This window comes from Podarcis liolepis, assembly GCF_965112155.1.
Source record: "Podarcis liolepis genome assembly, chromosome: 14".
Classification (NCBI taxonomy): Eukaryota; Metazoa; Chordata; class Lepidosauria; order Squamata; family Lacertidae; genus Podarcis; species Podarcis liolepis.
The window spans coordinates 38,489,593-38,515,414 of record NC_139569.1 but is presented as its reverse complement, the minus strand read 5'-3'; the positions used below and the strand labels follow the sequence as shown (position 1 = coordinate 38,515,414).

The following is a 25,822-nucleotide window of genomic DNA, read 5'->3' as shown; positions in this document are numbered from 1 at the left end:
AGATTATCTATTGTTGTGGGGGGGGGAAGGAGATTGTTAGCCGCTTTGAGACTCCTTAGGGTAGTGATAAAGCAGGATATCAAATCCCATACTCCTCTTCTTCTTTGACAAAATTGCATACAAACTTGTAAGGAGAAATTTGGACTAAAATTATGATGAATTTTTAATCAGCTATTATTATCATCATCATTCCAAACTGGTGTGAAAGAGAACTGACAATAAGACTGGAAAAATTAGAATCGGAGAGAAATCAAAACTCACAGGGTTTCCCACCCCTACTTATACTTCCAGCATCTTGCACACTTCTGGTCTGCTCTCACCCCAGTTATTATTTCATGGAAAAAAGAGCCTTTCTTGATTTCTCCCCCACTTGGCAACTCTCTGCTGTGCAGCAGATTCATTTGCTTTCATCATTACTGTAGGAAACCTCACAGGAGAAATGAACAAAACCCAGTCGGCTGATGGTCTAGTTCAGTAGGCAGCAGTAAATGCAAACAATATCTCACATAGTTAGCAGTAAACGAGCCTTGTGGTTTCAAAGCTAAATTGCACTTCTGTGGAACAGGCACTCTGAAAAGCAAATCATCAGATGGGAGAGTGGAGGGGTTAAGGTAGAGACATGTCTAGCAAATTTGATCTGGGGCAGTATGGAAGAAAAGATGGCTGAATACTGGCTGCATTTACAATGGGAAATTTTGATTCGAAATTTAATTTCAAGTTTTTCAGGGGTAATCCTAGAATCAAGGTAGAAACAGACATTGGAGAAGAAGCAGGACTATTCAGATATACCATGGAGGTTTTATCCAATGTAGTGCTAAGCTTCTTAGTGGTACACTTCCACTGGCGAAATGTTTTGTGCCAGTGGAACGTTGTTGTGCGTGAGAATGCATAAGCAGGTTTCAGGCAACTTTGTTGCATGATAGACTGTGCAATCTGTTGTGCAACCCATTCACACTAGTGCAGCTGCTTCATTCCTCTGCTGCACAGCAATAAAATTCACCTATCAGCTAGCATAAGAGCCTTCGCTCCAGGGCACAGAGAATATTGGGTACAGCCCTAAGAGTTGTACGTGCTTGAAAATGTGCACCCTAATTATCAAATAATGTTAACAAATAGGGTAGCAGCAACTTGTCGCCCCCCGCAAAAAAAAAGGAGGACCAGGCAAGAGGACCAAAAGAAGGACACAAATTTGCATTAAAATTGCATGTTGATTTATATGTATAAGTGCAGATTTAGAAATAACTACTGTAATTTAAATAGAAATACAATAATCTCACCTTAGTGCAAAAAAGCAGCGTGCAGGCAATCTGTGTCCACTCTGCTTTCTAGGTGCCTTCTGTGGATTGGCGACTTCAAGGCTCTTGTTGCTGCTCCCATCTTCCTTGAACTAGATGGGAACTTGAACTAGCCAGCTAAGAATTGTGTCAAAACATTTGTGAAGTGTGAAAGCAGGTGGATAACTAACTTCTAGTCCAGGAGGTGCACAGCAGGTCAGCTGTTGCTAGATCCCCCAAATTTCAGATCCTTCAAGCATCCCTTCTTCTCACCCCAAAGCCAAAGGAGGCCCTTTGAAGATGTTCTTATGGCACTAGAAGGCTCATACAGAGAAAGTTGAAGAGCCTTAAAGGTCAACGCCAGTCCTTTGAACTGCACCCGGGAAGGGATCAAGTAAATGTATTTTCAGGATTGGGGTCCAAGACTGTTATGCTGACCAGCTGCTGAGTACATACTGCTTCTTCTCCCCCCAAAGGATCTTGGGAGCTGTAGTTTACCCATCACAGAGCTGTAATTCCCATCACCCTTAAACTACAGGTTTCTTTGAGGGAGGTCACATGCTTTAAACGTGTGGTGTGTATGTACCCAAAGTCACTGGACATAAAGGTATAAAATCTGTAACAGGATTGCAGCGTTTATTGTGCTGTTGATTCTTGTCTTATTTTTGTCTAAGGCACTTAGCTGTGGCTTTGTGTGTGTTGCTTCCTTAGCCTTTGTGTAGTGTGAGCAGCGCTTCCTGAGCAACTTTGGAAAACGCAGCATGTATAAGGAATTTTAACTCTTGACTGAGAAAGTTATGAGAGGGTGCCAAAACGCTGGCCGAAAGTATTTGGGCTGCAACCGCAAAAGGGGCTCAGGCCTGAAACAAAATCTCTTCTTAATTTCAAGAGGTCTTCTCCGAATAGGGCTAAGCTTCTTTCTCAGCAACATTTATACTACCTGCCATTTAAATCACTTGTCCTTTTAAATAATTCGTTGACTTCTTTTTCTTTAAAAGAAAAAAAAACAACCCACAGAAACATAGAAAACAGATTTTAGAGTTGAAGACAGTAATTGCTTAAGTTAACTTGTTTGGCAACCCTGTTAGAGTTGATCGCTTCTCTGATGGCTTTTTTTGATAGACACTTTTATTTTCCATAAAAATAGCAAGCTCCAAAATAAGAAGAAGAAGTCTGGTTTACATTATACTGAGAAGCAAACCTGAGGTGTGGACAGAAAAGTGCTAAGCTTCTGACTTAGATGCTAAACTTCCTCTCTCAAGGATCATGGAGAAATTGCCCCAAAAGCAATTTTGCAAAATGACCTGTAAAAAAAAGAGTGTTCAAGCCTGCCTTAATAATTAGGTTTCATGGAGCGGGAACAGAGCTCAGGGTTGCTAGAGCGCATGTTTGCAGCTAGGGGGTCCCAGGTTCAGCCACAGTTAAAAGGGACCATGGCAGCAGGGAATGCAAAATTCCTCGGCCTAAGAGATTCTATAGCTCAGAGCAGCTGATCTAGATGAAGAAGTATACTGACTCAGCCTCAGGCAGTTTCCTATGTACCTCTACAAAATATTCCTGTTCCTTAGCCAGTGGATATATGCAGTGTTGGCTGGTTTTGCTCTCCCGTCTTCTGAATGCCACAAGACGCTGTCGCTTACCAAGAAGGGAAGGGGCAGTACAGACACAGTGGTGGGAGCATCAGAATGGTCCCCGCTCCAAGTTCCCACATGTCTCCCCCTCTTGCTAAGCAGCACTGGGGAAGCAGGAGAGCAAGGCGGTCCCCACCCATGCAACCCCACCAACTGCCGCTGGATACATGGTCTGCTGGACAATGGAATCAGAATGCTGCTGTTCTATGTTGTCTGATGATGACGTCGCTAGATTTTCCTTTAGGTAACTATCTAATAGATGTTTCTTTAAAGGCGCAGGTGGCTAGATGGTGCTTGAAGGAGCATTGTCAGCTAGTGGTGACCACTCTTTGATCTTACTGGATATCAGGACCAGTCCAAGACATTTGCAGCCCAAGACAAAGGATGAGGGGACACCTCTTGATTCCATGTATGGAAGCCAACTGGGCTGGTGGTTGAATCTGGCTGTCAAGCCATCCTTCACCACCACACCCAAGGGCAGTTTTGGGGGCTCTGGACAGGGCACCCATACAGTGGGGGCTGCCTAGGGGCTCAAAAAGAATGGCCAGAAATGTGCTATTGTTGCCCCCTACAAACTCCACTAGGGACGCGGGTGGTGCTGTGGGTTAAACCACAGAGCCTAGGACTTGCCGATCAGAAGGTCAGCGGTTCGAATCCCCGCCACGGGGTGAGCTCCCGTTGCTCGGTCCCTGCTCCTGCCATCTTAGCAGTTCGAAAGCACGTCAAAGTGCAAGTAGATAAATAGGTACCGCTCCCATGGGAAGGTAAACGGCGTTTCCATGCACTGCTCTGGTTCGCCAGAAGCGGCTTAGTCATGCTGGCCACATGACCCTGAAGCTGTATGCCAGCTCCCTCAGCCAATAAAGCAAGATGAGCGGTGCAACCCCAGAGTCGGTCACGACTGGCCCTAATGGTCAGGGGTCCCTTTACCTTTACAAACTCCACTGGCCTGAGCCAGCTGCATCTCTCTCCCAAATGGCAGGAAAGAAACCAACATCTTGAATACAACCAGTGAAGAAATCACAATTCTCTGTTTTATGGCTGGCCCTGCAAAACGGATGCCACTATAAAGGGGAAAGTACTGTCTGTGGCTGGTCTTGACTGCTCCCCTGTGCTCAAGCAGTGTATGTAAGAACAATCGATATTAAAATGTTACACATTCTTTCTCCTTCTCACAAAGAAATTGAGCTGCAAAAAGTTGCGCCGAGCTTCCTGTCACTTGGGGGTTATAGGAAGTTGTAAAACATTTATTTGTGAGTGCGTGTGCTGCATACAATGTCCTTGCATGCTACTTGCAAAATGGGCATGGGGGCACATCTGAATCCCTGGGCCTCTTTGTGGAAGACGCTTAACAGAATTGTTTAGAACAGTTTGGTTCTGATCTGTAATGGAAAGGTAAATGTGTGTGTGTGTTAAAGATGCTCTTTCCTCATAAGAGCAGGACAACTTCACATGTACAGTGGTACCTCAGGTTAAGAACTTAATTCGTTCTGAAGGTCTGTTCTTAACATGAAACTCTTCTTAACCTGAGGTACCACTTTAGCTAATGGGGCCTCCGCATGATTTCTGTTCTCCTGAAGCAAAGTTCTTAACCCGATGTACTATTTCTGGGTTAGCGGAGTCTGTTACCTGTTACCTGTAACCTGAGGTACCACTGTAACGGAAAGCCATGGCCTTACCTGGTCCCCTCCCAGTGTCATATTGGGGGCCAAGGGACCAGTGTGCTAGCTTAACATTAAAGAAGAACCAGCGCTCATGATTTCCTCCCAACAGATCATGTGAAGGGTAAACCAGAGTTCCCAGGATTCTTTGGGGCGAAGTCACGTGCTTTAAATGTGTGGTGCATATACAGCCATGGTGTATGGCTTACTGTTCCATGCAAACCGGACCAATGAGTGCCAGCTTGTGTTTGAAATTATAATCTATGTCCCACTTCATTCCTTAATTTTAGAAAGGCTTTGGTAGTAGTCAAATTGCAATTACTAGTGAAACAGCATAGTAAATAAATAATCAAAAATTATTCATCTGGGTTCACAGTCTTTAATTGTTAAGGGCTGACTATGTTTTCCCCAATTTCATAGTATTTTTTGCACTTTTTAACAAAACTAGAGCAATAAAAGGTTAATAAGTTTTGCTTTGCTATTATTCCCCCCCCAGGTCTTCCCCAACCTGAGGTTACTTGGTTTAAGAACGAAGGCTTCCCAAGAACTCAAGTGTTCTCAGTTGCAAATGGGTCCTTAATCCTTAGGAATGTTTCACATGAAGATGCTGGAGTGTACACTTGCACAGCCTCCAATGCTCTTGGACAAGCCATGGCCACAACTGTTCTTCGATTGGCTGGTAAGTACAAAATCAGGCCCAGTGGTACCAAGAAGTGCCATCAGCTGCCAGTGACTCTCTGCCTGAACCACACTTCTGCTTTCTTCTCTGTGCTTGTGCTGTCCGTGTTAGCAAAGTCACTTAAATAATGCAGATGAAACCCGGAGAGAGAAAGAGAAATCCCAATTACCTTTTACTGAGGAAAATGAAGAAGACAGGGCTGGGCTGGGTGGGGCTAGATGAGACACTGGCCTGATCCAGCAGAGCACCTCTTATGTTCTTATGCTACCTTCAAAGGGGCTACCTTTGAAGGTGACCCGGAAACTGCAATTAATCCAGAATGCGGCAGCTAGACTGGTGACTGGGAGCGGCCGTCGAGACCATATAACACCGGTCTTGAAAGACCTACACTGGCTCCCAGTATGTTTCCGAGCACAGTTCAAAGTGTTGGTACTGACCTTTAAAGCCCTAAACGGCCTCGGCCCAGTATCCCTGAAGGAACGTCTCCACCCCCATCATTCAGCCTGGATACTGAGGTCCAGCTCTGAGGGCCTTCTGGCGGTTTCCTCATTGTGAGTAGTGAGGTTACAGGGAACCAGACAGAGGGCTTTCTCGGTAGTGGCGCCTGCCCTGTGGTACGCCCTCCCTTCAGATGTGAAGGAAATAAGCAGCTATCTTTTTAAAAGACATCTGAAGGCAGCCCTGTTTAGGGAAGTTTTTAATATTTAATGCTGCATTGTTTTTAACACTTGATTGGAAGCCGCTCAGAGTGGCTGGGGAAACTCAGCCAGATGGGTGGGGTATAAATAATTTATTATTATTATTATTATTATTATTATTATTATTATTATTATTATGCACTCTACCCTGAAATCTCAACAGGCAGATCCAATTCACTGCACCATTCCTAAGAAAACACTTAGTGTGCTTTACGAAACCATCCGCAACACTTATTCCTGAGATGCACTAGGAAGTAATACTTTCTCCCCACCCCTCTTTCCTCTCAGAACGAAGATCTCAGAAGCCTAACAATGGATCATACGGCAACAGTAGGAGAAAGCGTGTCCTCATGGCATCTGGGATTGGTACCAACATTAGCGTGGTACCTGGGGAGCTGTTGCGGATAGGTATGACTCCCAAATATGTTTGTTGGTGTTGGAAGCCAGGTGTCAATTCGGGGCAACAGGGCCAGCTTGTCATGAGTCGACGCTTTGGAGCAGAGGGTTGGATGACAAGGAAGAATATGAGCATGTGGTCTAAAACAAAGTGATTGGTTGAGTGGGAAACTTAGCCTCCCAACTGGTGCACATGTGAATAACTGGGAAATGTAACTTCATAGACTGTTTCTTAAAGAAATCCAAATCTCATAGGAAAATAGGCTAACAATGTCCTTGCTTTCTAGGTTGTCCTGTGCATCCCAGTAGAAAGAACACAATTCGCTGGTTCTTCAAAAATCAACCAATTGAAGAAATGAAAGGCTTTGATCATAGGAGCCTGGTTGGGGGACGTATCCTAGAGGTGAACGTTATCTCTGAGCAGCTTGGTGGACAATACAGATGTTGGACATCATCAAGTTCCAAGCCATTGTCTGTCTGGGTAAATGTCAAGAAGGAAGGTTTGTTGAAGATTCCATGGCCCAATTATTAAGTTTCATTATATTTCCTTCTTTAAGCATTGTTGATTGTTTGTACCAAATTACAGTGGTACCTCGGGTTAAGAACTTAATTTGTTCTGGAGGTCCGTTCTTAACCTGAAACTGGTCTTAACCTAAAGCACCACTTTAGCTATTTCTGGATTAGCGGAATCTGTAACCTGAAGCGTCTGTAACCCGAATCTGCTGTAAGCATTTTGAGACTTCCCTAGTGTTATAGCTTAGGGTAGAGGTAGCTAACCTGATGCACTCCAGATGTTGGACTCCAAATCCCTCTAGCCCCAACTGCCATGACCAATGGTCAGGAATGATGGGAACTGTAGTCCAGCAACATCTGGAGGGCACCACAATGGCTGTCCCTGGTTAGGGCAAAACAGAAGACGGGGCTGCCTTTGAGACTGGCTTCACTCTGTCTCTTTCTCTCCTAATTGCTTCATTACGACCAGCCTCTATGGCATGATCTTGTTAGTCTAGGAGTGTCTCCTCCCCTGTCATTAAACTGGATTGTATATGAAGGCAAACCACCCTTCTTCAACTTTGCGCTCTCCAGATGTTCCTGGACTACAACTCCAATCATGCCTGACCAGTGGCCATGCTGGCTAAGACTGATGGGATTTGTAGTCCAAAATGTCTGCATAAACAATAGTAATGTGTAGTACAGTCCTTGAATTCTTTTATGAGACGACTGCGGCTGATACTATCTGAAAAACCCATTCTTTCCCAATCTTGGGCTTTGGCTGTCTTGAGAGAATGCATTGTGTCATGGAGATTCATTATTTGAGCATCTTACGTGTCTGAAATATTGCTACAGGGTGGTTTTTGCAGCACGGTGGGTGTTTGGAGAGAACCCCTATGCTGTATCTTCATGGCAGAATAAATATAATACAATATTTCAGTCACACTTGCACTCAGTAAATTTTAAGCATTTCTGCTTTGAAAAGGGTTCTTTTGTATTATTTTAAGAAAGCCAGAAGTAATAAGGAATCACTGAAAACCCAATAAGTTAAAGAATTCATTATGTGCTGCGGGAATGAGACTGTGGACACAGCTGGGAGCGATCAATTATTCTTGGATGTTATGGGACCAGCTCCCCACCCCCCTCACCAAAAAAGGAAAAAGAAAAGGCAACCTTGCGACTTCTGTGCTTGCATAGAAATCTGTCAACATTGCATCGTACTTCATCTTCTAAATTATGTCTGAAAGGGGGCAGGGTGGGATCATTTTGAAATGTAACCCAGTTTTTTTAAAGAGGCTTTTTGCTGGAGACTGTCACTCCCTAATGCACAGAATTAATAGGGGAGCAATGTTTTTGTTTAAGTAGACAGTTATTAAACTAATCCAGATTCTTTTTTATATATATAAAAAAGTAATGTAATGATGCTAGCTGGTTATGGTGATATGACGATGTGCTACATAAGGGTGTCAGAGAATTCCGATGAAATAAGAAATGGGAGCAGAAATTGCCCATGTTTGCTTTTTCGCCCCCCTTCTGGAATGGGAATCGCTTTTCTTCATTGCTTGCAGCCTGCAAATGATATATAATTGATATATATAAATGATATATAATTGATTGTGCTCCCTCCATTTGCTTTGTGTTTCCTTTGCACTGGAATGAATGAAATAAAATAACATAATAGCAGTGGCAATTAATTATGTAAATTGCATAAGTTTAAGAAATCTTGCCACAGCAGACAGAGAGACAAATAACCAGTGCTTTTTCCCCCCATTAAAAATGTTTAGGGGTAATCTCATTTTCCTACTCATATTGAAATACTGCCCCTCAATGAGGCCTAAGTTAGATACACAAAATGTTAAGGGGTATGCGTACCCCCAGAAAAAAAATGCACTGCAATTCGCGTAGCTTTCGGCAGAAGGCAAACTGCAGCAAGCGATGGACACAGAATGGAAAAGAACAGCTGTTTACATCCTTAGCTGTCCAGAACAGCAAAATGGTGGCTGAGCAACACCCCATGCATTCCCCCACCCTAACATGCTACAGGGTCCCATTGCCACAAATGTTGCTTGTCTAGACCCACGTTTTGGCTGTGTGGAACGATCGAGGGGCTCCACATTGTCGGACTTGGGTTCAACCGAGCGATTCCTCCGGTCGAGTCCTCCGACATGATTAACGACCTGAGCCTTTGATGAGACTCCAGGCACGTTCCCTCATTACGCAGAGTATCCAGCACGCAGAGAAGGACGAGAAGTTTATGAGCTACATTGCTAAAGAGTTTTATTTCTAACTACACAGACAGAAAAGAAACACATGCTCTCTCTGTGAAAGCAGAGAGCAACTGAACAACAAAGGAACAGGAAACCAGTAACATCACATCCGTCTCCGCTCTTCCATGAGACTTCCAATAGCCTGGAATCTCTGGAATGCAAAACAGAGTCTTGTGACTCTGCACAGTGGCACAAACAGAAACTAACACACATGGCACCATTCAGAGGATTAGATTTGGCCCATAAACACTGAACAAAACAATCCAGAAGAAAACATTACTGAAGAAAGTCAGGTACACAGAGAATACATTCGAAACACCATATTTAACGGAAAACTAAAACATTAGCTTGAAGATTTCAAAATAAAACACGACAAAGGAGGTCAGCTACGGAATGCACATTTAGCGCGCAGCAAAGTTAACAAAATCATTTTTATCTTAAATGTTTCAAAAGAAAGCATTGCCAAAGGAAGTCAGATACAAAATGCACATTTCAAACAGCATAATTAGCAAGAGAATAAAGTTATGGGCATATCTGCTGCCGTTGCTGCCAATCCTGCCAGTGGTGGCTCATGACGGGCAGCGGCTGTGGAAGCTCAGGCTTAGTGACGTGAATCTGCACTAAGAAACAGCCAAGATTGTCTCTGGCCTCTTCAGCAGCCTCTGCTTTTGTAGCTGGAGTCAATCAGAGCCCTGTCCTCCCAGACCAGGTGGGGAAAGGCCTGCAAGGCAGGGAGCAGGTCTTTCAGGATCCACATCCAACATGGTCTCCTTACCTTGGGCAAGGCAGGGCAGCAGTGAGTCAAACTGTTGCTCTTGCCTTGACTTTGCTGTTGCCCTGACTCATCCCTGTTCCGTCTACTGCAGTGGTTCCAGTATCAGGAAGACAGCTCTGACACTGGCTGCCACACTGGATGGTACTGGGCAGGGCCAAACGCATACACATTCTTATGGTTCCTGTGTGTTTCTCCCTACAGAATAACTAAACACTTCAGGCGGTGGGGTGAGATTTTAACCATAAAAATAGCAGTTGTGAAGGACTAACCTGCCCTGCGTTAGAACCAAAGTCCTGATCCAGTCTCTGCTTTCTGCATGGCTGCAGATCAGTCTTTTTCAAAATTCAAGACGTCCTATTTATGGATCTAGTTTGGCCATTAGATCACACTAATGTTCTCTGAAGCTTCCTGTTCAGTGAAAGTTCCTGCCCACTTTGTGGCTGTCTTCAGGGGCACTGCTTTAGTAGTAGGTTAAATGCCATATTTGAATGGAAAGATTATGAGTTCAGTTCTTGGCATGTCTACCAAGGAGGACCTCATCTGTCAAGGGTAGAAAAGACCTTGGAGGACTTGCATCTGAAAACAGCTGTTCATAGAGAAGATGGATTTGGCCTTGGGAGACTGTTGTCCTGTGAAATATACTCGGAGTCGAGTGTGAATTTCATGCTCTTTATTCAGCTCATAGTAGCAATGAATGAAACTTTCCCCAAAACATCTAGCTATATATACATTATTTACACAATGGGCCCCGCATGATTGGCTAATTCCGGGCTGCTCCTGTAGGCCAATTAGGTTGCGGATTCACCTCCTCCAGAAACCTGATTGGCTGTTCCTGCAGGCCAATCAGGTTGCTGAGTCACTTCATCCAGGCACCTGATTTGCTGCTCCTGCAGGCCAATCAGGTCACTGATCCACTTCCACCTGGAGCTGGATTGGGTGGCTTCTGCGGACCAGTCAGACTGCTGCATTCTAGATCCTATTGTTCTAGGATTCAGCTCAGTACATAACACCCTGACTCAGTATAAGGCAGATCCTCTTATCCCAAAGCGTTCTAGGTTTTTAAAAAAATGATTGGTTGCTAGTTTATAGCAGAGTTAAAACTTGGAAGCTGAACCTATCCAGTCCCACCACCCATCCCTTCTCATTCTCACATCAGCAGCATCACTTAAAAGGGTAAATAAAACACACAGAGTTTCCAGTAGTAAAGTCTTTGCTTACAGTTTCTTCATATTTACAAGGATGGTTTCACATTCTAAGCCTACATGGTGGAAGCTAATTTCATGGCTATTTCATAAGAGGGGGTACAAGGAGAGAGAGTTGGGCAGGAAACTACAAAGTTTGTTTTCCCTATCTATTAATTTCAACCCTGTCCTCTGCTGACTGGAGGCATGCAAGGTTTCTCATACCCAACAAAGCTGACGTTATATTTGAGGCGCAACCTGTAACTTATACTCTTGCTTACCTGTTGCTTTCTCTCCTGCTTTTAATAGAGTATAGATGGCAGCTTGGTGACTGGAATATTTGCTCTGCTACTTGTGGGAACTCAGGAACCCAGTTCCGAAAGCTGCTGTGTGTGGGTACGAAGGAGCAAGAAGTGAACCTGACATTGTGTGACGAGAGTCAGAAGCCGACTGCAAATTACCAGTCCTGCAACACCCACGATTGTCCTGCCAGGTATACACTTCCTTTAAAAAATAATAATGATGATGATGATCTTATTAAAGCTTTTTCATAATACAATGAATGACAGAAATTAATCTAAATAAAAACAAAAACAGGGAGAGAAAGAGAAAACACCAAAGGAAAACAAAAAAAAAAGAACAGAACAGGAAAAATAAAAAGAGGAAAAATAGAAAGGACTTCCGATTTTCTGTCTGTCTAAAGGAATTTATTCAAAATATTCATTCTAGAATGACATCCAATTGATCTGCTTTCTGTTAGGCAATGTTTTCCCAATCTTCCAAGCCAAATGTCTCAGATTAATTCATTTTCCTTTTTACACAAAAGGGTATGCACTTCCCATTTCTTGTTTCTTCCAGTATTTTATCTACTTTTAAAACAAAGGTCATTTATTTGTGTTTCAACTTTTTTTTGTTTACTATCAAATTACAATGTTAGTGTCTGAATGTCATTTATTAGGTAGATAGATAGATACTTCTTAATCAACATTTCCTTAAAATGTCTGCTGGAATAGAGTGGTCTTTGTCAAGCACCTGAAGATCAACAGGGAGTTGCAACCTTCAGAAAAATGATGGATGAACCTTAATATTAATTCCTAATGGGGGGGGGGGTTGGGGGGTGGCGGCAAAATATTAGAGATGCCACCAGGAGAATATGGGGTGCATGTGTACTGCGTTAAAGGTAGGAAAGGGAACTTCACTGCATTGTTGACAAGGTCCAATTTGGGCTCTTAAAAAGATGGTTTTAATTACGGTGGACCATTAATGGAGAAGATCTGCTTTTGGAAAGCATGCACTGGCTAGTGCCAGTGTAGTCGGAAACCCACCCATGCCTGCCGATGCCCAAAGCAATTTTTCAGGCAGTTTAAAAACATCTGTAGTGCTGTTTTTAAACAGAGTAGAGGACAAATGGATAAACAAATGTGCTGCTTACAACAATTTTAGAAGGAAAGGGTAGCCAGATAAACTGAAGCATGGGAGGAAAGGGGAAGACTGACAGCAGGACCCAGCATTCAGTCTGCAGATATATACATATGTCATGCAAATTGTGCAGCCAGGAGGAAATTGGACTAACACCGCAGGTGAAGTGGGACAAATCCCTGTCGGGTCGCCCCTCCCCCTGCTGAATGTTTCCAGCAGAGCCTCAGCCAAGTTGAATTTTAATATGCCAATCATATTCTGTGTCTCAAAGCTGTGAGAAACTGTAAACCAGGCTCAGTTCAGATCAGTTCCGGGTGTTTTCTCACTACACAAAGGGAGGGCCAAACTACATGTGATATTAAGCATGTCTTTTGCAACCACATCAGGGTTTTATACAAAACAATCACAGCAGGCCGGACTGCGGCACACAGAGAAGAGACGTTTTACCCTTTCCTCCCCTGCTGTGGTCTCAGTAACAGCCCCCTTGCCTACAGCTAATATTAGCTCTGGCAAGAGAACGTTTGCCCTTGGTACCTTGCTAGGAAGGATGCAGGAGAAATTTTGCTTGGTCCACATTTTCATGCAAACATACCCACTTAAGAATTCCCAAAACAATATGGGAACCACAGCACACAGCCACCTTTCAAAATTTGTGTTCTCTGCGTTTTGCAAAGCAGTTCAACAACAACAAATGTGTACAAAAAAATGGATATGTTAGGGGAAAGCATGCATGAAAATGAATATTCAAATGAAAATAATATGCAAAAAAACCCATAATGGGGGGAAGTGTTTATTTTGCAAAATTGCACACAAAAACGTGTGTTGGAAGAAATGCACAATGAAATGCTGGCAATTTTTCATGAGAAGCAGAATGTAACATTGTTAAAATGAGAAATGAAAATTGACAGATATCCCTACCCCTTTTTGCTACATTGGCAATCGTTCCCAGCTGGATGAAATGGTCTCTGCCACTTATGTCCTTACTTGGTATTGTGTTAAATTTACCTGCTGTTATTTTCTGTGTTGCTTTTAACTGTGTTTAGCTGTTTTAATTGCACTTTGTACATGAACTTGAGATGTGTAGGGAAGGCAATTGATTGATGATGATGATGATGATGATACCCAATCAAGGATCCATCTAATAGCGACAGTATTTATGAGCATGGATATTCCATTTTCTTAACTGCTGTGGCTAACAGCTGTTGAGAGAGCAGAATGCACTGCAGTGAGAAACCAGGAGCAAATTCAACCAGGGTTAATTGCAGCAATGGCGCATTGGGGCAATCAGAGTGATGCTGGCGGCGGCAGCATCCTGGTAGCAGCACTTCTGATTGCTGGGACGGGACTGGGCAAGGCAACACAGCGAGGTCCAGGGAAATCTGGGTTGGTCGCGGTGGCCCTGCAGGTGTGTGCAAACCTGCCAGATGCTGCCACAATCTCATCGCTTAGCCTCCCCACTCCACCCCAGTGAATGCAGTGCAGCTGCCTTCAGAAAACTGCAGCCGCTGCCTCTCCCTGCAACACACCAGTGCTGTTTAAATGTGCTGGTCATTCAACAAATAGACATAAACACACACAAAGCCTTGCTTGTACAGCATTGCATGTACAGCCATTTAAACCAGATTTCTGGCACTGTGGCATACAGTTGGGCCACAGGTCCTTGGTGTGCTAATGATCTGGCAGAAGAGCTCCACTGGATCAGATGGAAACCCAATCGAGTCCAGCATCTGGTTTGCATCACTTCCAGCCAGATGCCTCTGAGAAGCCCACAGGCGGTAAAGGGAGTGCAGTACAGTGGTACCTCGGGTTAAGAACTTAATTCGTTCTGGACGTCCATTCTTAACCTGAAACTGTTCTTAACCCAAAGTACCACTTTAGCTAATGGGGCCTCCCGCTGCCGCCACACCGCCGTCGTGCAATTTCTGTTCTCATCCTGAAGCAAAGTTCTTAACTCGAGGTACTATTTCTGGTTTAGCGGAGTTTGTAACCTGAAGCGTCTGTAACCTGAAGCGTCTGTAACCCTAGGTACCACTGTAGTCCTCTCCCCAGCAACTGGTATTCAGAGTCATAGGCCACACTCTCGGCATACATTTAAAGCACTGTGGTGCCACTTTAAATGGCTTCCCCACCCCCCAAAAGAATCCTGGGAACTGTAGTTTATTAGGGTGCCGGGAGTTGTTAGGAGACACCCATTCCTTTCACAGTTACAGTTCTCAGAGCTCCCCATGAAGAAGAATTGATTGTAAAACTTGCCTGGGAATTGTAGCTCTGTGGGGGGAAGAGGGGTCTTCTAGCAACATTCATCACTGTTGGCAAATGACAGGTCTCAGACTGGTTAAAATGGTAGGATAGTGCTTTAAATATGTGCTGTTGATGTGGCCTGTGAATCTGAGCTTCCATATGGCCAATACAGTGGTACCTCGGGTTACATACGCTTCAGGTTAGAGACTCCGCTAACCCAGAAATAGTGCTTCAGGTTAAGAACTTTGCTTCAAGAGAAGAACAGAAATAGGGCTCTGGTGGTGCGGCGGCAGCAGGAGGCCCCATTAGCTAAAGTGGTGCTTCAGGTTAAGAACGGACCTCTGGAACAAATTAAGTACTTAACCCGAGGTACCACTGTAGTTATCATGGGTTTACCATATAGCTACCATGGACATTAGCCATCCTAACATCTGAAGTCACAGCAGATAGCCCATAGTGCTCTCTTGCTCTCTGTTATGATGTGACTGTTGTTACTTCTGCATTTTTGTCTCTGCTTTAACATTTTCTCTCTGCAGATGGACGACGAGTGCCTGGTCCGAGTGCTCGGCTTCATGTGGCAACGGGTTCCGCCACCGGCAGAGAATCTGCAAGCAAGTCAGAGCCAACGGTACTGCTGTAACGTTGCCTCTGTCTGCTTGCACACACAAAGAGCATCCTTTGGAAAGGAAACCTTGTGTGGGACATTCGTGTACGGAATGGCTTATTCATCCATGGGGCCAGGTAATTAATTACCTGTTGATTGACTCATTAATAGGTGGACTTCAGTCTACACCCACCACACAGCCTCCAGTGAGGTTTCCTACACAAGCCTCATTGAATACGGCCCAGCAGAAACGCTTCATGTGGGAATGTTCAGGGATGCAGGAGAGGATATATTGTCTGATAATAGCCTTTCCAACTTGTGTTAACAAGTTCACAATGTAGCAGAGTAACATTCCCCCTTTTAAACTTGCAGCGGATGCGTTTGCTCAGGCTCGCTAAAGCCTCCATAATAACTGTTCTGGTATTTCCCCCTTATTCCCTCATAAAAGATAACACACGACACAGTCTTCTGTAAAAGTATAAAAAGGTTTACTCACATATAATTCTGTTCGCAATAGGATCCCAGAAGGCAGACTTAGCTTAGAAAAGTAACATATACCTGGAAACTATCTCATAAGAAGACAGTCCCTTAGTCCTTTCTTGGCTGGAGCCAAGAGAGCATCTTTGGCTAAGCAGATGTTGCTTCTTCGATGCATGTAGTCAAAAAGAGAGAGAGATGGCTGCTCTTCCCTGTGCTTTTGTCGTTACCTGCACAGGTGAGGCCACACCCACCTCTAGTCACATGCAGAGGAAGTCTGTCCCAGCCCAGAAGGAAACAGGAAGTTTACCTGCTGGCTGGACAAGCATTCCTCCCCATGTGTAAACATTCCAACTCTAGGAATGTTGTACTTGACTGCTCTTGTGTTTCACATCCCACACTTCATATGCACTCATTTTATTGTATTTTAGCAGTTGTGTTTTGTTTTTTGAGGATTTCTTTAAAGGAAATTAAACAGGATGTACCAAAAAATAATAATATAATACACCAACAGGCACAATCCCAGTGCGTTTCAGCAGAAAAATAAAAAGAGGATCAAGATTGGAGGAAGGGGGGCAGAGATAATGCGTCATCACAGGGAAAAAACAAGCAAAGATACCTTCTGTGTTTAGGTAGTGGCTTAGAACCCAGGCATTTGACCAACTCACGCTAAGGTGAAAAAGTGTTTGGGAATATTTTATTTTATTTATTAATTGGTTCTCCTCCTTCCCATTTCACCTCACAACAACCCTGTGAGGTAGGTTAGGCTAAGAGACGGTGAGTGGCTCAAGGACACCCAGTGAGCTTCATGGCTGAGTGGGGATTCAAACCATGGCCTCCCAGGTCCTAGTCCAACACTCAAAGCCAGATTCAAAGCATGGTGAAATTCAGGAGGAAGGGAGGCAGATACCTTAAACGCCATTACATCTCAAGAGTCCTTCAAGAAACTTGCGGCTGTGTACAATCTTCACATCAGCCGTATGAGGTACATTAGGCTAGAAGATAGCAACTAACGCAGGTATTTTCCCCAACTTCTATGAATTTTGAAGCCTGATTTTTAATAAGAAGAATAAGAATAAGAATAATGTGTTGTTGTTTATTTCCTATACACTGCTTCATTGTAAAAGAAAAACATCAGACGAGGTTTATAAGTAGCATAAAATGATGTTGGTAATTAAAGGCATCTCGCGACGGGACGACGAAAAGTGAGGCCGGAAGGCTGGTGCCGCAGCAATTTGGGCTGCTAAACACGCCCCCTCGCAGGCACCTGGTTGGGTGCCTGCCCGTGGGCGTAGGCCAGCCAGGTGAGTGGGAGGCAAGGGGCTAATGCTTGAGGCGGAGTCCGGCTCCCGACCACAACCGCTCCCCTCTCTTGCAGGAGGGAGTCTTTACAGTATATAAAGAAACAAAGAAACAAACAAACACATTAGTATTAGTATTATATAAATTTGTATACTGCTCTATACCCCTAGATCTCAGAGCAGTTCACAGCATAAAATCTCAATATAAAAAACAGAAAAGACAACCCCTTCCACAACACATTTTAAAAAGGCATAGGGTGTCAATATACTTTAACCAGCATTTAAAAACCTAAAGAATCTAAAAGACAATTCTGTCTTTTAAAAGCTGGATTAAAATGTCCAACCCAACATTGATAATCAATAGCCAAAGGCCTGACAAAAGAGAAATGTTTTAGCCTTGTGCCTAAAGATGAGTAATGATTGCACCAAGCGAGCCTTTCTAGGGAGAGCACTCTGCAGTGGACGCTCGGGTTGCGAACGTGATCCGTGCGGAAGGCACATTCGCAACATGCAGCGCCGCATCTGCGCACACACGGGTTGCGCTTCTGCACTTCTGCGAATGCGCAAAGCATGATTTAGCGCTTCTGCGCATGTGCTGAAACCCGGAAGTAACCCGTTCCAGTACTTCCGGGTTCGGCGCGGTGTGCAACCCGAAAACGCACAACCTGAAGCATCTGTAACCCGAGGTATGACTGTACAAGCAGGGAGCCACCACTGGAAAAGGCCCGTCCTCCTGCTGCATTTGCAAAAGGCACGTGGAAAAGTTGAGCCAGGACCTTTATTCTGGGTGTTCAGCAGCTGCAGTGGCGTAGCGTGGGGGGTGCAGGGGGGGCCGGCCGCACCGGGCGCAAAATCTGGGGGTTAGGGTTAGGGGGTTCAAATCCACGGGTTAGGGGGCGCAAATTACTTGCCTTGCCCCGGGTGCTGACAACCCACGCTATGCCACTGAGCAGCTGGCAGCCCTTGACGCAAACCTGGGCCTTCTGAGCTGTGCTGTGTAGCTCCCTGATTCTCAGCCAGAGAGCCAAAAGACAGGTGGGGTTTTTGCACAGTATCTGTTGGCCACGGTGCTTTGCAGCTGGCCATTTGGAGCGCGGGGAAGCGACGAGACGTGCCGCTGCAGAAAATGAGTGGCTGTCCGGGGGCCTTACTCAGTGACTCGGAGCGTTTGGCTCCATCCCGTGAGAACTCCCCTCTGAGCAGCAAAGTGCTTAGATGGCAGCCCGTGCCAAGATTATTATTATCTTTTGTTTCAGCTACTTTGATGAGATATTCTGCTGAAATATTTTTTCAGCGCTAATCATAACATAACACCACACCATGGAAACCACAGCCAAATATTTGACTTCTAATATTGCTGTTGAATTAATTGTGACAGCAAGAGCCCAGCAAGGGGGGGCAGGGAAGGGGGGAGAGAAAAAGAGCAACCCTTCCCTGGGCTTCTCCTGGAACAGTAGCGAGAGGCTGTGCTGTGGGAGGGATAGAACTGTCAATCAATGGCAGAATGGATGATGCTCTGCATACAGAAGACCTCTGACGCTGTATCTCAGATGTTTGGAAAGACCTTTCTCCAACTGAGATCCTGGAGGGTCACTTCCAGCCAGAGTGGGCGATATTAGGCTAGATAGGAAGGGTGAGGCATCTGCTTTGCATGCAGAAGGGGATAGGCTTGTACCCAGTGCCACAATGCACCAATCCAAGGTGTTACTGTTAGCAGTGGAAGGACAAGCCTCGCTGCTATTGTGACATTTCTCCCAGGTTCAGGTTAGGTCCCTCCCACCACGAGTGAATTGCAGCCATTCACTTCTGTTACTGGAAGTAAAGAGACCATCAAGGACGCTCATTAGTACCAGGATGCGGGTGGTACTGTGGTCTAAACCACTGAGCCTCTTGGGCTTGCCGATCAGAAGGTCAGCAGTTCGAATCCCCACAACGGAGTGAGCTCCCGTTGCTCGGTCCCAGCTCCTGCCAGCCTAACAGTTCAAAAGCATGCCAGTGCAAGTAGATAAATAGGTACCGCTGCGGCAGGAAGGTAAACGGCATTTCTATGTGCTCTGGCTTCTGTCACAGTGTTCCGTTGTGCCAGAAGCAGTTTAGTCATGTTGGCCACATGACCTGGAAATCTGTCTGGACAAACGCCGGCTCCCTCAGCCTAAAAGCAAGACGAGCGCCACACCCCCTATGTCACCTTTGACTGGACTTAACCATCCAGGCGTCCTTTACTTTTACCTTTAACTCATTAGGCTTCACATGCAAAAGGTCTCAAGGAAAGACTCCTGACTGGCACCCTGGAGTGCGGCTGTCAGCCAGAGTAGGCCAGACAACACTAAGCTACAAGGCCCAATGGCCTGATGTGCTTTCTTATCTATGTACTACATCAGGCATAGGCAAACTCAGCCCTCCAGATGTTTTGGGACTACAACTCCCACCATCCCTAGCTAACAGGACATAACATATGGAGGGCCGAGTTTGCCTATGCCTGTCCTACGTCAAGTCCGGGGGAGAGGGGATGACCTTGGCTGTCTGCTTTTCTCCTCCTTAGTGTTGCCCTTGTAGAATTCAGCTGGGGAAGACAATAATACTAATAATAATTTATTATTTATACCCCGCCCATCTGGCTGGGTTCCCCCAGCCACTCTGGGCAGCTTCCAACAGAATATTAAAATACAATAGTCTAGTAAACATTAAAAGCTTCCCTAAACAGGGCTGTCTTCAGATGTCTCCTAAAAGTCTGGTAGTTGTTTTTCTCTGACATCTGGTGGGAGGGCTTTCCACAGGACGGGTGCCACTACCAAGAAGGCCCTCTGCCTGGTTCCCTGTAACTTGGCTTCTCGCAATGAGGGAACCGCCAGAAGGCCCTCGGCATTGGACCTCAGTGTCCAGGCAGAACGATGGGGGTGGAGACGCTCCTTCAGGTATACTGGACCGAGGCTGTTTGGGGATGGGGATAAAACTACAACTAGTCAGCTTCACCTGTCATTGACTCTTAGCCTCTGGCTGCCCCTGCTGCTGGGCTCCCTGTCTTCCACCTTACCAGCCCCAATGGGTACCTGCCACACAAGGTTTGACTATTTGCATCTTGTACCGGAAGGTGCAGATCTCTGTGTCTCTGACTGGTGTTGTTTATCCCCTTCCTTTTCAGTGCACAGGCCAATGCACAGGTCGCGGAGTAGGCTTGCAGCATCGCCTTGTTCAGTGTCAGCATTGGAACGGATCCGTGGTATCGAACTCACTGTGCGATGAAACGAGCAGGTACAGTTGCCATCTGATAGGAATAGCCCTTTACCACTTTTAACACTTCCAGCAGATGTTGCGTCACACATTATTTTTAACAGATGCTGCTGGGAAGTTCTGGGTCAGTGGCTGCCTCATCTTGCCACCCTTGCACAGCCCCTTTGATGTTTAGTTAGGTTATGGCTGCTTGCCATAACTACCACTCCTAAATCAGAATTGGAGCCTTTTCTTCTTCTTCTGTTAGCAGCAGGCTGTCCTGCAAGAGCTGAAGTAATGACAGAAGCTGGAAATTTCATTTCATTCCACTTTCAATTTGTATACCACCTTTCTATATTACTATGCAGCAACAAAATATACAACAAAGAACACACACCTTACAATAATCTGATGCAATACAAAAAGTTGTAATAAAGCCATAATAAAACATAACTTTATAATGGAACACCTTATATCAATAAAGTAATATTCAATAATCTATTAGGATATATTAGTACAGTCAGGGATGCGGGTGGCGCTGTGGGTTAAACCACAAAGCCTAGGACTTGCCGATCAGAAGGTCGGCGGTTCGAATCCCTGCAACGGGGTGAGCTCCCGTTGCTCGGTCCCTGCTCCTGCCAACCTAGCAGTTCGAAAGCACGTCAAAGTGCAAGAGGATAAATAGGTACCGCTCTGGCAGGAAGGTAAATGGCGTTTCCGTGCGCTGCTCTGGTTCGCCAGAAGCTGCTTAGTCATGCTGGCCACATGACCCAGAAGCTGTATGCTGGCTCCCTCGGCCAATAAAGCGAGATGAGTGCCACAACCCCAGAGTCGGCCACGACTGGACCTAATGGTCAGGGGACCCTTTACCTTTACCTTGATTCTCAAACTTAATCCATTCTGGGAGTCCTTTCGACTCCTGAAACCATTTGAAAACGAAGGTGCTGCTTCCAGTTGGCTGCAGGAGCTTCCTGCACTCAGTCGGAATCCACATCAGATGTTCAGCTTCCAAAAAAAACGTTCACAAACCGGAACACTTACTTCTGGGTTTGCGGTATTCAGGAGCCAATTTGTCCAACAACTAAGCCCTTTGCGACCCAAGGTACCACTGTACACAATAAAATTAGCTCTCAAAACATCAGTAATTAAACAGAAATCTGAGACTGGAAGGCCAAATGCAGCCCCCCGGCATCTCTTTCTGATCCTGGGATTCTCCCCAGACCACATCCCTCACTGCCCTTGCTTCACACCTTCCTTGAGTGTTTTTGCCAGGCTGGGATATGTCATTGAACTCATAGCTCTCTCCTGCCTAGAAGTGGAATAGAGGGAGTGTAGAAATGTGCTGACTGTACAAGTTCTTTGTTTTGCTTACTTTCACCTCTGGTTCTGCCCATCACTGGAATGTGGTCCTCAGAAGGCTGACCAGAAGTGAATGTGGCCAACAGACTGCATTCTGACATGCGTGAAGGCAAGTATAGCTGTTCTCTTGGCTCTCCATCCTCCTGGCATCTGCTGGGATGACATACGGCTCTTGCCCAACATCTCTCAGAGTGCGGCTATCTCCAGAACCGCAGGGTACAGTCAAGATTTTTCCAGCCTGGCAGAGCTGATTCTAGCCAGGCTCTTTGTAGTTCTTCACTGGCCGTCCAAAGTAGACCTGGTCAACATCAGAAGGACTGTGGACGTTCTCCTGTTATTTGGCTGCCAATGTTACTGCAGAGGTAAGCAGACTTGCAGGGAAATTGTAAAAGTGGAGACAGAACATCTGACACACTTAAATGTAAATTTAGAAATTTAAGAGCATTCCGGTTTACCGAGGCATTTGATGGCAGGAGGCACTGTTCCCTGGCAGCTCTGTGATCACTTGTTTTCGTTTTTAAAAGAAAGTAAATTTTATTGTTGTTGTGTTTGCTGCTCTGAGCTTGTTTGGGAGGAATAAACCGTCACCACCAGGCCAGTTTATTTTTGGATCTAGTGAGGAGCAGTGCTTGAGAAACCTCATGATACATTCAGGGGTAAGAAGGAGGACAAAGGATTGCCTGCTTGGCCACCAGTGGCTAAACCATTGCAGTTTTCCATCTTAGTCATTACAGGGAGATAACAAGCCTAGCTGTGGGCGTGGGCTTGCATGTTCTCTGCCCCCAGGGCAAATCGTGGCAATCCAGGTAAAGTTAAAGCTACCCCTGACCATTAGGTCCAGTTGCGGACGACTCTAGGGTTGTGACGCTCATCTCGCTCTATAGGCCAAGGGAGTCAGTGTTTGTCTGCAGACAGTTTTCCTGGGTCAAGTGGCCAGCATGACTAAGCCGCTTCTGGCAAACCAGAACAGCGCATGGAAACGCCGTTTACCTTTTACTCACACTTTGAGGTGCTTTCAAACTGCTAGGTTGGCAGGAGCAGGGACCGAGCAACGGGAGCTCAAACCATTGCGGAGATTTGAACCGCTAACCTTCTGATCAGCAAGTCCTAAACCACAGAGCCACCATGTTCCTATGGCAAGCCAGGTAGGGCAAGTCAAAAGCCAGGAATTGTGCCCCTCTTGCTACACCAGCTGAGTAGATGCTACTGCTCTCCTATGAAAATTCGCTTGACCCCAATACCCTCTGTATTTAACATGGAGAAAGATGGGGATTGGGGTAAATGTCAAAGTTTGCCCAACGACACAGTAGGATTTATTGTTTGTAGTGGGGTTGTGGCAGAAATAAAACAAAACTCCAGGCTATGGATTATCTATTTGCACATTTTTACCCTACCCTTCAACCAAAAAGGCTTTTGAGAGAATAAAACCAAAAAGGCTTTTGAGAGAATAATAATAATAATAATAATTTATTATTTATACCCCGCCTATCTGGCTGGGTTTCCCCAGCCACTCTGGGCGGCTTCCAAAAGAATATTAAAATAACTGTGATACATCAAACATTAAAAGCTTCCCTAAACAGGGCTGCCTTCAGATGTCTTCTAAAAGTCTGGTAGAAGTTCCTGCCTGGAGTTTTTAGGAGACCCCGTTTGCCTCAAAGAGCTGCATTTCCCAGGCCAGTTTAACAAGCAGTCCCTCTTCCCAGGGAACTATGGGATTTGTAGTTCCGTGAGGGGAACAGGCCGCTGCCGCCACAGTCTGCCACCTGAGTCACTTTTGCTCAGCATGGCCCATGATAGGACTGCCCCAACTGAAAGGGGAATTCTACCATTGACAACTCAGAGCCAGAGTGGTGGTTGTGAGACTGAATTTCACATATTGACCTGGAACTATGCAGAGGATTATTTTGCCTGTAGGGTTCTAGTACGTTTGTAGTGACGTTACGTCCTAAATAACATCGACCATCGGATTCAGTCTCAAGCAACATTTTATTGGGGGCTTTTCTCCCACCTACCCCACCTTTCTGCAGGCCATTGATGAGAAGAAACTGCTCTACAGACAAATGTGACGTGTATTGGAGGGCAGGCCCTTGGCGACCGTGCACAGTAGATTGTGGAAGCGGATTCCAATCACGGCAAGTCAGCTGCATACACAGGAGAAATAAGAGGCCTGTAGGAGATCCGTCGTGCTCCTGGAGGAAGAGACCAGTGTCCTGGAAACACTGCAATGTCACTTCTTGTGACAGTATGTAAACGTTTATTTTCATTTTTGAACTCTCCGGTCGCTTGTGGCAATTGCATGTAGACAGCTGAACTCTTAGCTCCGTAATGAACATGATAAGCCGTCAACCAAACCCCACCCTCCCATACAATGCAATGGTGCGACATTGGCGTGCCCCAGTTCAGCAAAGGGTTTGATTCTGAAGAACTAAAATGCAAAACAACTCCCAAGATAGGCTCAAGCTAGTACAACGGACTGGACCCCTGGCCGTTGAATGCATCTCGTTCAGATCAGCCTGCAGATTATCCTGCCCATAGTGTTGTTGTGCAAGACCTGAGAGGGAAGGAGGAAGGATGTGAACATTATCTAGGTCTCCCGTTCGCATTTGCCCGAGATGAGATGCTGTAACTGCCCTTTTTCATGCTTGTTGCATTTCAATGTATTTTTCAGAAGGCGAATGCAAGGATACAACTCACTACTGTACATTTGTAAAGCAGCTAAAATTATGCATGATAGACATCTACAAACAAAGGTGTTGTCAGTCATGTGAAGAGCAATACCCTTCTATGGGAAGTTCGTGATGTCGCAGTGAAGATATCGCGTGAAGAGAATGTTGTTTCAATCCAGCCTGCTCTGGACAATATAGACAATCAACCAAGAACATGTGGTGGGAAAGGGGAAATGGATGAATAGAACATGCTATGGATAGTCCAGGCAGGGTTTTCCATTTTCTCTCCTCGACTCCTTCCCACCGGGCAATAGCTCTGTTGCAACTTAAGCTTTAATGGTGTTGGAAACATCAGTTTTAATGGGGTTGCAAGTGATTCATTGGCTATCAAGTAATGCTCCCTGCCTCATAAAGACACTTCGAGTTTAGCGATTGTTGACAACTATTCCAAAAATACTTAAATGCAGCAACAACTCATATCTGCTTGTTGCCTTTCTGGTTTGATCCGCATCAGTACAATTCTCAAAGTATATGGATTCAGCCATCTGTAGCTGTAATATTTCCCCCCAGAGGCTGCATTTCCTTAGCATTTGAGAAAAGGACATTGTCACAGGTCTTGTTTTATTGAGATTAGCTGTCGAACGGATCCCCATTTTGCTTTCCTTCCTTCCTTTAAACGCCTGCAGTAAAAGGCAATGTACCTGACATGATGGTTTTCAGACCTGCTATGGGATTGTTTTCTAATCGACGAGGCGTCATTTGGGGCGGGGGGGGGGGGGGCGGATTCCCCAAACGTCTGCTTCAGCCTTGCGGGAATGTGATCAAAGCCAGGGCATGATTCATTGAATGTGAAAACTGGATGCAAGAGGGTTTCTACATGGGAGCTTGGAATTTGCGTTTGGGGTCTGAGAAGTTTCCGCTTCTGCTTGGTCAGATGAGAAATGAGAGTGGTTCTCTGGGCCAAGGGTGCCTGTCAGGGTGGATTGCCCTTGAAGAAACCTTCTATATACTTTTCCAGTCATTGGAAAGAAAGAAAAAAGGGGGGGGGGGACCAAACAAAACAGAAAGAGCTGTTCTTCATTGAGACAGACATATGTTAAGTATCAGTTTCAATTTGTTTCCATTCATCCTGACTATCATACATTTAGTGATTGCATGCTAGTAAATTCGCAAAACTACAACCTCAAGTAGCTCTTTTCTGCCGTGCAAATTATGTGTGCAAAGCCTGCCAAGAAGCCAGTTTTTGATTCTCGAAAAAATACAGACAATATGGAAATATAAATAAATGCAGCCACATTCGAAATAATGTATACCATTCTGGCCGGCCCGTCTCAAAAAGGAAAATTTGGAGCTGGGAAAAGTACCATGGGGTGGGGAAGCACAAATGATCAAGAGGTCAAAATATTTTTCTTATGAAGGCTTAAAGGTTCTTAATTTAGAAAAGGGTGGGGGAACAACAGCTAAGGCTGCAATCCTAACCCTAATTAAGAG

General features: G+C 45.2%; 1 protein-coding gene and 1 long non-coding RNA gene across 4 annotated transcripts in view; one reads left to right on the top strand and one right to left on the bottom strand.

The window, feature by feature from the left end:
• The window catches only part of ADAMTSL3 (ADAMTS like 3), a 281,389-nt gene extending 255,877 nt beyond the window's left edge, over positions 1 to 25,512 (top strand). For all 3 annotated transcript variants that reach the window (XM_083475290.1, XM_083475291.1, XM_083475292.1), the window contains 8 exons: positions 5,063 to 5,245; positions 6,232 to 6,351; positions 6,627 to 6,839; positions 11,364 to 11,547; positions 15,251 to 15,455; positions 20,239 to 20,348; positions 23,693 to 23,907; positions 24,334 to 25,512. In XM_083475290.1, coding sequence (XP_083331416.1) covers positions 5,063 to 5,245; positions 6,232 to 6,351; positions 6,627 to 6,839; positions 11,364 to 11,547; positions 15,251 to 15,455; positions 20,239 to 20,348; positions 23,693 to 23,907; positions 24,334 to 24,464 — 1,361 coding nt within the window. In that variant the 3' untranslated portion in view covers positions 24,465 to 25,512. The remainder of the gene's footprint in view (positions 1 to 5,062; positions 5,246 to 6,231; positions 6,352 to 6,626; positions 6,840 to 11,363; positions 11,548 to 15,250; positions 15,456 to 20,238; positions 20,349 to 23,692; positions 23,908 to 24,333) is intronic.
• Positions 2,275 to 3,409, bottom strand: LOC310693424. Its single transcript, XR_014519163.1, has 2 exons — positions 2,915 to 3,409; positions 2,275 to 2,578 (listed from the first exon to the last, which is right to left on the bottom strand). It is a non-coding gene; the product is annotated as an uncharacterized lncRNA (long non-coding RNA).
• Positions 25,513 to 25,822: the final 310 nt, after the last annotated feature.